The following is a 14,704-nucleotide window of genomic DNA, read 5'->3' as shown; positions in this document are numbered from 1 at the left end:
ATGTGTTTATAAAGATATAAATACTTAAAGGTGCACTGTGGATTTTAAAATTCAAAGGACTTTCACCCACGGTCAGTTTGTGTCCTGCAGTAAACAGGAATTATATATTTGACACATAACATCCCTTCTTACGTAACGCCAGTTGATTTGGATGCAGGTTATGAGTGTAAAGGACACAAAATACTAGTACACTATTTTTTCTTTTTATGTTTATTTTATTAGCTTTTATTTTTAATGACTGATTTTAAATGCCATTTTCCATGTCTTTCGTTTTTCTTTCGTTTTTTTTGTAAAGCACTTTCAATTGCCTTGTGTTGAAAAGTGCTTTATAAATAAACTTGCCTTGCCTTGCCTTACACACGAAAAAATTAAAGCTTTTCAGAAGATATCATGCAAACAATTGCATGATGAAAGGTTATACAACTCAAATGAAAAATAAGTATTTCACATCAACTAGTGCACCCTGTCAGTTATCATTCTACAGTAAAATGTGTCAAATGTACGTGATTGTGTCAGTTTTCCAGAGAAAAGTCCCATAAAACACTGACCAATTAAGAATTATTACGCAATGTTGATAGCAAAAACTATAACACTATAAAAGATACGTTTCTGTTACCATGAGTATAGAATTCTTTTACTGAGGAAGACATTTTAAAATGTACAAGTGATTTGGCAGAAACATATGGTGTGTGTAATCCTATAAGCTATCTTTTCAATGTTCATAATGATGAGAAGGGGCTTGTCAGGGAGGTGCCAGATCTACATTTGTACGTGGAGCGTCACCTCGAGAGTGTCTGCAGATCCACAGGACACTAATTACTCACGTCCTCTTTGTCTCTTCATTTCACATAATTTCCTGATGCCCGATTGGAACTAGTGAGCGTGTATATTTATTTATATTTGAACATATGTCGGCCTGAACAGTAAGACAGAGAGGAGCGATGTAATGTTATGATAAAATAGATGGCTCCTTCATTTTGATGGATGAACAATGAGACTGGTGGAAATAGATGTCAGTCACTGAAGGTCAGGTTGAAGTGGAGCTGGATATGTAATAAGACAGACAGAAGAGGCATACAGCAAAGAGGTAGTGATGCCACAGGAGACCTACATAAATAGATCTAGAGAGGTTAGGAGAGAGTGGAGGAGACAAAGCAGACCAAGGCGAGAAGCGCAGAGACAAGGTTGAGAGAGAGAAGGCGGCATGTGCCACCCAGTGCCACACATATTGCAGTGTTAGTTTTGTTTGCAGGGGTTTTGCCAGGCCCACGACACAGATCACAGCAGTGACTCACAGCTTACTGACGGCCACCTGAAACATGTTCTGACCCTGTTCAGACATCACACCACTCGCCTGTCACATTTCTTCTCGCCACCGCTGACGTCATCCTGGGTTATGCAGGGGGGATGAATCGAGAATTTGAGGGCAGACTGTGACGTAAAACGTTTTTTAAACTCTGTTAAGACTTCAATTTAAAGCCCTAACTTTGATTTAATAAGCTGTACATTTTTTAAGGAAACATTGAATGCCAAATAGACATCTTTAAAGAGTCCCTATTATCTTTTTGTTGGGTTTTTCCTTTACTGTTGTGTGTTATAGGCATGTATTATATGCATGTAAATGGTCTGCAAAGGCTACAATCCTAAAGTTGTAGCCTTTAGGATTCCAGAATACAAGACATCAGGCTCCTGGACAAACACTTGTTGAAGTCCCCCAACCCCTCCTTTAAAGAAGCAAGACATAAAAGACACAGCCTTATCGTTCGTAGTTGTTTTGTTTCTCTCTGCAAGGTTTGTGTCATGTTGCGGTGGTTTGACGGCTCACCAGCAAGGACAGTAATTGGATTAATGGGTCGCTTTACACAGAAGTTCTGATACCAGTAAGCCAACATCCTCTCACTGTCTGCCCCGCCTTTGAGCTTCTGACATCAATAATTTAGGGTAGACTGAATCTGATTTGTTTACTCCCACCGCGGAGCTTTGAATTATGTTTTTATATTGGAATTCTACCGAGACAGTGTCGAGCATTGTTATGCTCCCGGGATGAGCGGGAATCTCTTTGTTTCCATTCACAAGAGCCTCTGCTTTTCAAGTGTAGTCAAAGTGTAGCATGGTTGCCATGGTCATACCGACAATGTAATACCAATTCCTGGAAAAGAAACCTCTTACATATTTCCCATCTTAAAATAATAACATGTTATACAACTACAGTGCAGCAGTTGACCCCAATGTTGATGTCAAACACTCTATTGAAGATCAACCCCCATCAGTAGTTTTCCTGTTGACCATGGCAGATTGTCACACTCACTGCCTGCCACACAAATATCTTATTTAGCCTGCCCTCTTCTTCTTTTTGTTTTTATGTCTCATTCTGTGGGCAGAGATCCACATTATGAGGAAATGGTCCATTCAATCGGCCATATTCTGCTAATTTTCTGGATTTATTATTATTATTTTGTGCTTCTATTGTGACATGTTGCATGCTTCAATGTTCAAAAAGCTCTTTATTTTTCTCATACTGCCTGTGCTGCAGTACCTCTTTTCACCCTCTGTCTGAAACCAGAGCCAAGTCTGCTCTGATTGATTAGCTGGCCAGCTCTGTTGCGATTGGTCAATCGCTGAGAGAATCGAAACAATGTGTGTATAGTTAGATAGTGATGTCACTATGTCGCAGTAGTAAACAAAGGAGGCCAATCAAGGCAAAGGGGGGAGGGTGTGGGAGAGAAACTCCCTCTGGCGTGAACTTTGGGATTTCATCCTTTTCAGACCATTTATATGCACACCTTCAGGACACTGATAGCACATTTCCCATGTCAGAACATATTATTTTTGTTTAATAAAGCAGGCAAAAAGGAAAGAAAATAAATACGAGGACAGTGACAATAAATAGCAAGCCTTCACTTTAATAGTTGTAGTCCAATCAGGTATCGACCATGATAATGTATTAACAGAGAATCATCTTTCAATGATTTATATGACTACTACGTAGGAGTGTTGAGAACCACATTACTGGGATATGCATGAAGGGTTATTTAAGATTTCATGAAAAGTATAACCTTTTCTGAATCCACAAGCTAGAAACCATTGATTGGTGTCTCCCTTTGGATTACAAAGGAGATGGATTCCGTTTCAAAATAACGTATTGCTGAGAAATCAAGTTTTTCACGTTTCATATAAGTGTCTTGTTTTATGTCAGTTATAAATCTTCTCATGGAAGGTCTAATTAAATAATAATCACTAATAAAGGGTTCTACATAAACCCATAACAATGTATGCTTTAGCGATACATGTTTTCTTTGCAAAGCTGAAAGGTTTTAGAATCAATGTATGAGCGACGGGGCCTTGTTTGCAATTTAAAAAGTCTTGTTAGCATTTAATGAGCTTCTTGTAGTTAATTTAAAACATTGCAACATTGCAGTTGACAAGAATATCATTTATGATGCTATAAAACATAAAATGGAGCAATAACAACAGGCTCTGGTTGATGATCATAAATCTATTGAGACTAATGAGCCATCCCATTCATTAGTAAACCGTGAGTTTATACGTTTGTATGTGGTGCTAATGAGTGAGGATTATAGTAGCGGTGATCCATAACTGTGATGCTAAAGGATGGTATGTCTTTCCATTGTGGTGCTCCCATGTGACAGCAGTGACATAATGGTAATCCATAAATCTCTAAACAGCCCAGGGGGACATTTGCACTGTAGTCTTATGTACAGTCTTGTCTGCATCACAAACACTGACCTTGAGTGTGCCTCCCATTGGGAAGATTCAGCACAATCTATGAGAGCCCATTCCCATGCAAATAACCCCCCACCATCACTGGATACAGATTACACCTCCGTCACCGGTAATGACTTACCGACTAGAAACATGCAACATATCTCCATGGAATGAGTCTATGGACCTGGACCTTTTAATTATACACTTTAATTTGATGTATGTCCACAGCAGGTGGTAAAACATTCCCTTGCTCTTTTTTACTTGAAGCACCAAAAATAATGCATTGCGCAAAAACGCCCACCCTCCTACTCATTTAAATGTGGGGGCCACAGAAGATGCTAATAAAAAAAAACTTGCTGCCTTGAACATTAAAACAATCAACTTTTGAAAATCTCATTTAACACTGCGAGGGCAAATCTCGTAATCTATTATCAGACCGGAAGAGTCCTACTGGAAGAAAAACGTTGAATGACTTTTGTAAAAAAAAAAAACGTTTCCTCTGGTTTGTGTCTGTTTGGTGGTGTTTGCAAAGAACGGGGCCAGGTAGGGATTCAAAGTTCTTCTTCAGTGTTCTCAAGATAATTTCATCACAATGGGCCCTTTCAATGACACACCCTCACCGCAAGCCCTTGCTAAACAAAAAAATGCTTGATTTGTTATGACCCTTGAGAACTGAACCACCCCATCCTGTTCTGTACAATATCCTTTAGGCCCTTCATGCTAATTTAAACTCTTCTGTTGTAGCCTTTTCCAGCTCCCACTAAATAAAAGTCGCGTCATTCTTGCCTGAACTGTCCTTTTCTGTACTTTCCTAAACTGTTCTGTCTGTCCCTGCAATATCCTGTCCTTTTGAGTGTCGTCCCGTCCAATCCTCTTGGGTCCTGAACTGTTCTGTTCTCTCCCTTTCTGTACTATCCTGAACTATTCCTTTTATCCTGGCCCAACCAGCCTTTTTTTTGTATTGTCCTGCCCGCTTTTTTCCCATTCCACGAAAAAACGTGGTCTATCCTGCTCCACCTTGCATTGTTCTGGCCTAGACTGTCCTTTCCCTCCTGTTCTATCCCATCCCAACTTTGCATTATTCTGTGTTTCTATTGTATATGTGTCCCGTCTTACTTTGTTCGGTCTCATTATATGTTTCTGTATGCTCTGTATGTCATATCCTGAACCTTACTGTTCTATTCCAACCTTACTCACATTGTTAGACTGTGTCGTTCTGCACTATCCTTTTCAGTCGTGTCCTGGTACTGAACATTCTTGTGTTGACCGGTGTTGTCCTATTCCATCCAGTCCTGCACTGTTCTGCCCTGTCTCCTGAATCAGGGTTCCCCTATTAGTGCTATAGCCAGTGGCGGTTCATGATCCATTTTACCGGGGGGGCCATGCTGGGGCCAGTTATTTAATGTGAGGGGCACATTTAATGTGTTGGCGAAGGAGACAGAGACAGTGTTCCAGAGTACAACACTTTTAGTTCAGTATAAAGTTAAAACGTGAAAAAAAAAAAAAAAAAAAAAAAACTTAAAATACCATACTTGGTGTATTTTTTACAGAATTTATGTCAATAACTTACTAACAATTTTAGTTTTAGTGACTTATTTTCAGTTATTTTGGCACAAGTTATAGCACAGTCACTTCATTACAATTTTATTAAATTACATTAATGAAAAAAAAAACATTCCTCAATTTTGACCCAGGTACAGTAACACAAATTGCATTGTCATAGATTCTTCTGTGCGAGGGGGGCCACAGCAGTGCTCACGCTCAGTGTTGCAGGCCCCCCACACCAGAACCGCCCACGGCTATTGCGCCATCTCCCCTCTTAATGTCACCCTGGCTGCAAAATGAAACATAATTCACAGTTGTATGTTTTCTGCCAATCATAAGTCTTTATATGCATGTCTAATTGTTGGTGTGTGAGCCAAGCTAAACCCAGCTGAGCCTTCACAGCAGATCAAAGGCTTATCCATGCGTCAACCACGAGAGTGTTTCATTCTGCTCCATCCACTAGGCTTGCTTAAATTCGATTAATGACAGAAGGAGTGGGCGCAGAAATGTCCTGTTTGAAGCCTGACTCACCTCATATGACTATTGTGGGAGGAAGGCAGTGTTTTGTGAGGAAACTTGCTAACTTTGCAGATGAGCGCTCCATCACAGAGGCGGCATGGAAACTGGGTCAGGGGTTTTGCACGATGCTCTATTTTCTTCAGTGCTATTATGAAATACAGTGAACAGAGGAAAACACTGTCAGAGACAAACAGCAGTGGTGATATAACAGATGAAATCAAAGTAGTTTTTCATTGAGGTCATGGTTGCTTGGACACAACAGATCTAATACCAGTTACATAGCGACGCATTTGAGTACGGTATTATAGCTTTGTGACGGACTAGTGAGGGTCAGTCAATTCTGTCTCTCTCTCTCTCACTCTCACACACACACACACACACACACACACACACACACACACACACACACACACACACACACACACACACAAACAAACAAAACCTCTCTCTAACTCTAAATCTGCCTTTGGGTAATCAGACTGTGTATTTTTAAATCTGTCACTAATCTCTAATATTGGCATTACACACTGGACAATAGCTTTCAGACTGTGGGTACATTTTTCAACTCACAAACAAATACGCATTTTGTTAGAAATCTCTTATATACAAGCATGTGGGACCTTTTATTGTGCATGTCATGCCAAGCCCACCATGACACACAGATGTCAAAACAAAAGCCACAGACGACGTCTCTCTGCAGTTGGCAAGAGTTTAGGACGGTTTAAAAATGGCAGGATTTGAGAGAGAACAGCAATCGTCAAATAGTATGATTGCTAAAATAGTATAATCCATAAAATTGGTGAAAAGATTGGCTAAGGTATTTCATCCCATTTCCAGAGTTTTGAGTCCTGACACATACAGTATGATTTTGGTGTGTTTAATTATTGTGTTTTTTCTGTTTGTGTAGGAGGCGCTGCAGGCCTTTGCTTTCCTGGTGTTTGTGGTCGTCTGCGTCCTGGGATCCATCTACCTCTATTTCGTCCTCCCTGAGACCAAAAATAAAACATTTATGGACATCAGTCAGAGCTTTGCCAAGATCAACAAAATCCCTGTCCCCTCCCCTGGCCAAGAGACGGAGCTGGTCCTGTCCTGTAAGCCTGACATGTACGGAAAGGACATCATTAAGAGAGAGAGCTCTTTCTAGCTTAACAAACATGTGGTTTGTACATATTTATTTAATGACAATTAAATTAAAATCAATCGTTTTGTTTCAATGCATTTTGGTATTTTTATATATTTTGTATGACTGGAATATTTAGGAATAATAGTTTACAGCAAGTATTTGTTTATACCTCTTATTACAATTAAACAAACCAACAAGAGTTTAATATACAGTATGTAACAATCATACATTTCAAACGCCCTTAATAATGGAAATCAGTTACAAAAGGAATTGTAATGTGACTGAGGGTGGCTTGCATACAATGATGTGCACACTATTAAACTTAGACCTTTATTAACTGATTATTATTTTGCCTTTTGGGGGGTTTTGCCAACCTAATATAGGATAGTAGAGACATGGTATCCTGCTAGCATACCCTGGCTTATGTACTCCTCCATCAGATTTGGAAACATTAGCACCCTTCTCGAGTTGTGTCTGTGTCAATCAATTTCCAATCTTCATTCTCTTTTTTCAGCTGTTGGAATTTAAGCTGCTACTAAATACTTAATTTCACCAGTTTATCCCTAACATCAGGTGTTTGGTGTTGAGCAGAGTATAATGATTTTACATGGAAACATCTGCTTCCAGTGGTCAAAAACAACTCTGATGAAAGCAATGAGACTGAACAAAAGCAATAACGTTTTGAATGATAAAATGAAAACAATGAGCTAAACAAGTTTAAACGCCATGAACAGCTGACAGGAGAAGTTGTTGGGTTATACCAGTGGTTCCCCGGGGGGGCAGAGGCATGACAGGGGGGGCACGAGAGACCAGGAGGAAAAATGTTTATTAAAAAAAATAATATGTAAAAGATCAAAAAAATCATAGTTTGAAAAATGATTGATTCGAAAATAATATGATGTTTCATCAAAGCTCGGCTGTGTGTGTGTGTGTGTGTATGTGTGTGTGTGTGTGTGTGTGTGTGTGTGTGTGTGTGTGTGTGTGTGTGTGTGTGTGTGTGTGTGTGTGTGTGTGTGTGTGTGTGTGTGTGTGTGTGTGTGTGTGTGTGTGTGTGTGTGTGTGTGTGTGTGTGTGTGTGTGTGTGTGTGTGTGTGTGTGTGTGTGTGTGTGTGTGTGTGTGTGTGTGTGTGTAACGAGCCATTATGTGTGCGTGCGCGAGTGAGAGAGAGAGAAAGCACACCGGTACCAGAGATTGTAGTTGTTAGCTTCTGGTGCTAGCGAGCTACGCTAATGGATATAAGGAGTTTTTTCAACAACAAAGTGGAGGAGAGTCCTCTCCTGTCAGACTGAGAGGCTCAGTGAGCTTTATTTATTTATATATTTATTTGACATGATTGACATTTCTGTAAATGCGCCAGAGTTAGCCAACAGGCTATTTTTCATCTGTAGTCCCTTGACAGATGTTGAAAGTCATCCTAAAAACAAAAATTCACTTCAAGGTAAATACAATCAGTAAAACAACATTCAACAGAGATACTTATATTATGATAAAAGCATATATAACATAAAAACTAAACTAAAATACATATTCACAAAGCAGACAGATAGCAACAGGTCAAGGCACATGTACAAACAGAGCGTTGTAAAGTACAGAGTGTGTCAGTGTTGACAGAGCTGACTTTCCACTAACCATGTTTTTAAGTTAGATTTAAATAAACTGCAGGTGTTTTGTTCTCTAATCTTTACTGGGATTGAGTTCCACTGTTTTGCAGCTTTAAAAGAAAAAGAAGATTGGCTGAATGAACTCTTCCTTAATGGAACAACGCAGTCTCCTCTTGTTGCAGCTCTTGTTGCCCTAGTTACAGGTGTGCGTATGGTGATAAAATGTCTGAGCGGAGGTGAGATAAGGCCGTGTATTATTTTGTACATGAGGCAAGCATTTGCATATCTCATTACATTTTCCCAGCTCAACAAGTTATATTTTGTGAGTATTGGGCAATGATGAGAATACACTGACTTCTTATCTAGTATTTTAAGTGTTTGTTTGTATAATGATTCCAGGGGTTTAAGAGTGGTTGTGCAGGCATGTTGTTATGATTCTGTTTAGTTGTATTTTTGTTGTGTGCTTTTGTGTGCTATTTCCTGTCTCACCCCTCTCTTCTCTGTTTTCCTCTGCAGGGCTGGGCTGCAGTCGGATAGTTTAAAAATCAGCTCCTAAGTTCTAACCCTATCGTCTATTCCTTGACCTCTGAGTGAAACGTCACGGGGTTAAGGGATAGTGGATAGGAGAATTCAAAAGGACTTAGGAGAAGAGACTGCGGTACTTTAGAGAATCCGAATGCACTTTCACTATCCGACGTGTTTATGATGCGCCAGCGGACGTCCTGAATGTGCGTCTGCTGCTGTGGGGAAACTATGGAAACTACAGTTTTCTATACAGCGGACTACAACATGGATGTTCAATAAGAACGAGGGACTACTGTGAACTCATCTAGAGACTCTGCTCCGTGCTCTGATGCTGCTGCTTTGCTTTATGAACGTGGACAACAGAGAAACATATTCTTCATGACCAATGTTGGAATTGAAATAAAAAAGGAAAGTGAAACTTATGCTCGTCACCCTCTCCCTCCGGTCCACATTAATACCAATGATCCCAATACGTATGATTGTATGAACTAAAGATCTTAAAATCAATACAGATGTATTTATTATAAACGTTAGTCCTTAACATCTATCACTGTGTATATCACCATTCAGACATCTTTTAAAAGTTGAACAAACTCCACACAGCTCAGTAAAGACTGAAATGTTGACTTTATTTGATAATTTCAGTGAAAACTAACGTTCATATTTCTCTTTTTGATTATAATACTGATGCACGTTCAAAACAAAGCACTTTGGCAACTTACCACCTATGTTTTAAAATGCTTAATAAGCACCGTAACTTTCATGATATCATTTCTCGGTCATAATCGGTTGTTTCCGTGAACGGCCGACTGTTGAGTGACGGCAAATGCTGCGTCCGCAAGGCATTGTGGGGCAGCATTTTCGCTTCTCCTGTCGGTTAGGGCGGTCCAGTGGTTCCTAAGCTAAAGGAGGTTATAAAGGAAGTTTGAAACCTCCTTTCCTATCATTCTCATCATTCTAGAGAATTCGAACGGCACTTATCATGGCTGCCACTGAGGGACTTCCGGGTCATTTCACTCCTTTAGGAAGGTTCCTAAGCTAAATGTACTATTCGACTTCAGCCCTGGTGTGTGACAGGGAGTTGGCTGGCTCCTCCCAGTAGCAGACGAGGCACACCTGTTTCCACTCACCTCTTTACCTGTAGATATAAAAGCCCGGTCCTCATGCCACTTCCCTGCCAGATAATTCCTCTGTGTTTCGACCCTCCGGTGTGTCTTGCTGCTCTCCTCGTTGTTTGGAATTATTGTTTGGATTTTTGCCAGCCAACTTCCTGACTCCACTGCCATATTTTTTGTTCTCTGCTTGAATAAAGCTTTTTGTTTATTGACCATCTCTCTCCAGTCTTTTGCTTTGGGGTCCACAATTCTATAGGCCGTAACACATGTGACCAGGTTGTTAAGCAGTAGGTGATATGAGATAGAACCATAGAGTGCATGTACATCAGAGCCGCCTCTGTTGACATGCAGTTTCTGGTAAACCTCAAATTGAACATACTGAATTTGACCCTGTTGCAAACCTTTTTCACCTGAGCCTTAAAATTGAGTCTTGAATCAATTAAGAACCCCAGGTATTTGTACTCTGAGACCAGAGCTAAAGGACTCTCTCAGTGTTATCTCAGTGGGTCTCAAACGTTTTGGTCACCATTAATGTAAACAATTATTTCCGAGGCACACATTTATATGATCATTATAGTTATAACATTTTTTGAGAATAAATGAAAAACAGGTATGAAATACTATATGACAGTAAAAAAAGAATAAAGTTTAAAAGGGTGATTTGTAAAATATCCATAAAGAAAAAGTAAATATGTTTACAGTTCTGTTTCATATGGGTGTTGAGAGAGGTATCCATAGAACTCTTCATTTTGCTCTCAAAGTGCACCAGATTGATGCTTTTAACTTCAATATTTAAAAATCTTCCCGGGGGAGCTTGCCCCCGGACCCCCCTATGTGAGGTCCACACACCACCTATAAAAAATAGCACTTTACCCCTGCTTACACCTATATGCCTCGAGCCTTCATTGTAACTGTCACACTGTGTATTTGCGTGGGGAGTGTTGCAGTAGAAAATTCCACTGTAGCGACCGGTACATTAATGGGAAACCCTAAATGTTTGAGCACCCTCTATGAAACGTCAAGCTACCCCACAGCACCCCAAAATAAATATCTGGCTGAGCATGACGTTTTGTGTTGGGGGGGCCCAACTTTTTTTTTTCTCCAAAGGGGGGGCCTGACAGAAAAAGATTGAGGACCACTGGGTTATACGATGAGTTTCATAACTACAAGGGACCTGAACGACTGAAAGCTGAGTTTTTACTTTGAAGGAACCAGATCAGCATCATATTGATCAGATTCATCCTTGTGGTCAAAGCAGATTCATAATAAGAGAAGGGCTGTCTGAAGGGCTGTCTGAGAAGAGACATATCTCCGAAGGATCAGGGCCGTTCCTCCCTACATGCCGATCATGCAGACTGCATGGGGCCTCACCTTGCGGAGGGTGCCTCAACTGAGCCGAAAATGCGGTGCACCTATGCGCTTATGCGGCGCAATTAGTGTGGCGCGGCACGGTTTCGCCGCTGCGAGGCTCCACCAGCAGCCACCCGTCGACGCTCGCGAAACAGAGGGCCTCATCATACAACTTTGCGTGGGGCCTCATGCTGGCCAGGGACGGCCCTGCGAAGGATTATTAAAGTTAAGTTAAAGCCTTTTATTGTCATTATACACAGAGTATTCAGAGTGCAACTCTGTCCCGGTGTGCAAAAAATACAAACAAATACATAACACTAAAAAACACGGCAATAGGACAGACAACATACAATCATACGGGGAATAAATAGTTACAAATATTGATATAAAAAATAGTATATAAAGTGCATTTAAAAGTGTGTGTATGTGTGAGAATGGTTACAGTTGCATTATGTGTATTGGTTGAGCAGCCTGACGGCCCAGGGGTAGAAACTGTTTTTGAGTCTGTTTGTCCGTGACTTGAAGCTCCTGTATCTCCTCCCAGAAGGCAGGAGAGAGAACAGTCTGTGACCTGGGTGAGAGCTGTCCTTTATGATTTTGTTAGCTCTGCTGAGGCAGCGGGAGGTGGAGATGTGTTCCAGAGAGGGCAGGGGAGGTGGAGATGTGTTCCAGAGAGGGCAGGGGTCAGCCGATGGTTTTCTCTGCCATCCTGATCACTCTCTGCAGGGCTTTCTTGTCCGCAGCTCAGCATCCTGCATTCCACCCCGAGATGGAGTATAACAGCACGCTCTCGATGGTCGCCCGGTAGAAGGACACCAGCAGCTTCTTGTTCAGTCGGTTTCTCCGAAGCACCCTCAGGAAGTGTAGTCGCTGCTGGGCCTTCTTAACTGCTGCAGTGGTGTGTGCTGTCCAGCTGAGGCTCTCCGAGATGTGAACCCCCAGGAACTTAAAGGTGGAGACCCTCTCCACTCTCTCTCCATTGAGGTGAAGGGGGGCGTGTTCTGGACGGTGCTTTCTGAAGTCTATGATGATTTGTTTTGTTTTGCTTGTGTTCAGATACAGATTGTTTGCTGAACACCACACAGACAGCTTCAGGATCTCGTCTCTGTATGCGGACTCGTCGTCTCCCTTATATATTTGACCGACCACAGTGGTGTCATCATTATAACCGTTGTGCCACCATTAAGACAACAAGAGAGAGAAAGAAAGACCACTCGGGGAGCCCAGTAAAAAGGCTGAAGGAGACACGACAATTTGTTGGAGCCTCTCCAAATCTGAAAGGCACCAAGGCTAAACTTCCCCCAGATGGCGGGAGCCAGCGGAGGAGGTGATCTGAACAGAGGCAGACAAGCGTGGCATTGGATAGCAGTCTCCATTTGCTCCACAGTAGGGTGTACGAAACTGCCGGTTTGGTAAAAAAACAAAAACCCATCCTCCCACATAGACACACACAAATACAAAGTTGTGTGTGCTGTGCGATGATACAGGGGTGTCCATGTAATGAAATGGCATTGTTGAAGAAATGTGAGGAAATTTGAATGCCTCATGACTCTAATTCCTGATCTTATCCAGTGAGCTCATGCAACAGATTACTTCTTTCCAACTGGCAAGCAGGCGTGAGCAGTGGGAAGAATAATAATTGGATCTGTTGTCTCTCATAGCTCTGTTCCAGCATGTTACTTTTGAGGAGTCACACTCACAGCGATGTTAGTTAGTGGGTAATTGACAGGCAGATATGTCGGCGATTACAGGTGGGCGATTAATTAAGAGACTTCAAAGCAGAAAATACATACACACTATATATTTATGAGATGCATGTGGAGAGAAGCTGTCTGTGATATATTGCTGTTGGTCCAACCTCTCAGAAATCTACTTCCCGCTATGCAAAGTAAAGAAAAGGCAGTGCTGTATAATTCCTGCCACTGTCAACTCTAATAAGGGCGCACTTAAAATAAATGTTTGGAGAGGAATGTTACAGAGATGAAGCTTAGCGCAAGTTCAGACCTAAACCGAAGACCTAACACTCCGTATTGCTCGTCATGGCAATACTTGCTCCCTGCATCTAAATGACAGGGAGCGCCTCTCCTCAGCTAAACCTATCACGCCCCTCCATTTACAAGCCTAATTATCGCACCTGTTAATCCCTCTATATATGCTCTCCCCTTTCCTATCAGCTGTCTTCCAGGTGTCAACGCGCAAAGCTGGTAGTTTACACTCCTCTTACGCCTTAAAACACTGGATACAAAAAACAAAACAAACGCTCAAAACATGTCTAATTCAGACTCTTCAGAGGACTTACCTTTTTCGAAGGATCTCGATCCCATCTCCGATACCCTTTCAGAGGAAGCATCCAACTCTGTAAATCATCGTCGCTCCAGCTCTCGTCTGAGCGCCCGCAGTGGCTCTCGCTCAGCAGAAGCAGAATTCCTCGTCACCCACCTCCAGAAGCAGGGCATCACCCCAGCCCCAGATCTCCTGCTTTCTCAGCTCCGTGAACTGGCGGACCAAGCCTCCGGCGCGGTCTCCCAGCCCAGGCCAGCAGCCCCAGCCAGCCCCCCCGGAAGAGGGCGAGGGCGCGCTCGCGGGGGCAAAAGGCTTAAAAAAGCGAGTCCTCCAGGAGCTCGCGCGGCCAAAAAATCCCCCACTCTTCAGGTTCACTCCAGCGGGGCTCAGCAGCCCAGCACCGCTCAGCCCGGGAGCTCCGGCACTCAGCCACCGGTCGACAGTAGACTAGCCAATACTCTGCAATCCTTGGCAAGTTCCATGCTATTAATAGACATTCGCCTCCAGTCCATGGAGAAAAGTCAGGCCGGAGCTTCAACCTCTTCGGCGGCCCCGCCGGGTCAGGATTTTACAACCGGCATGATAGCTCCTTCTTACACTCTGACTTCCGCCCTCCCGGCTCCTCTCTCAGGTAGGCCCTATATCCCCCAAGCCGCTAACATCTCCTCACGGCTCCAGGCAAAAATCCTCGACGGGAAAGACATCAATTTGGTCAGCCTCATCCTGCCTTCCCCGGAGTGCGACAAAGCCATCGCCACGGGAGGAAGCATTACTGCGGTATTTAAATCCGCAGACCCCCGGCTCCTCAAAGACCTTTCTATAGGACAATTTCTGGTAGCGTTTAGCATTTTCCGCGATGTTCTCTGCACAGTTTACCCTGGAAGGAGAGTGGAGTTAGATGCCTATTTGGCCATGA

General features: G+C 42.3%; 1 protein-coding gene across 9 annotated transcripts in view; it reads left to right on the top strand.

The window, feature by feature from the left end:
• slc2a9l2 (solute carrier family 2 member 9, like 2) overlaps nucleotides 1–10,368 on the top strand; it is a 266,419-nt gene extending 256,051 nt beyond the window's left edge. For all 9 annotated transcript variants that reach the window (XM_034083015.2, XM_071203082.1, XM_034083021.2 and 6 more), the window contains 2 exons: nucleotides 6,698–6,949; nucleotides 9,032–10,368. In XM_034083015.2, coding sequence (XP_033938906.1) covers nucleotides 6,698–6,934 — 237 coding nt within the window. In that variant the 3' untranslated portion in view covers nucleotides 6,935–6,949; nucleotides 9,032–10,368. The remainder of the gene's footprint in view (nucleotides 1–6,697; nucleotides 6,950–9,031) is intronic.
• The last annotated feature ends 4,336 nt before the right edge of the window (nucleotides 10,369–14,704 follow it).

This window comes from Pseudochaenichthys georgianus, chromosome 5 (genome assembly GCF_902827115.2).
Source record: "Pseudochaenichthys georgianus chromosome 5, fPseGeo1.2, whole genome shotgun sequence".
Taxonomy (NCBI): Eukaryota; Metazoa; Chordata; class Actinopteri; order Perciformes; family Channichthyidae; genus Pseudochaenichthys; species Pseudochaenichthys georgianus.
This window is presented reverse-complemented; position numbering and strand designations above follow the sequence as displayed.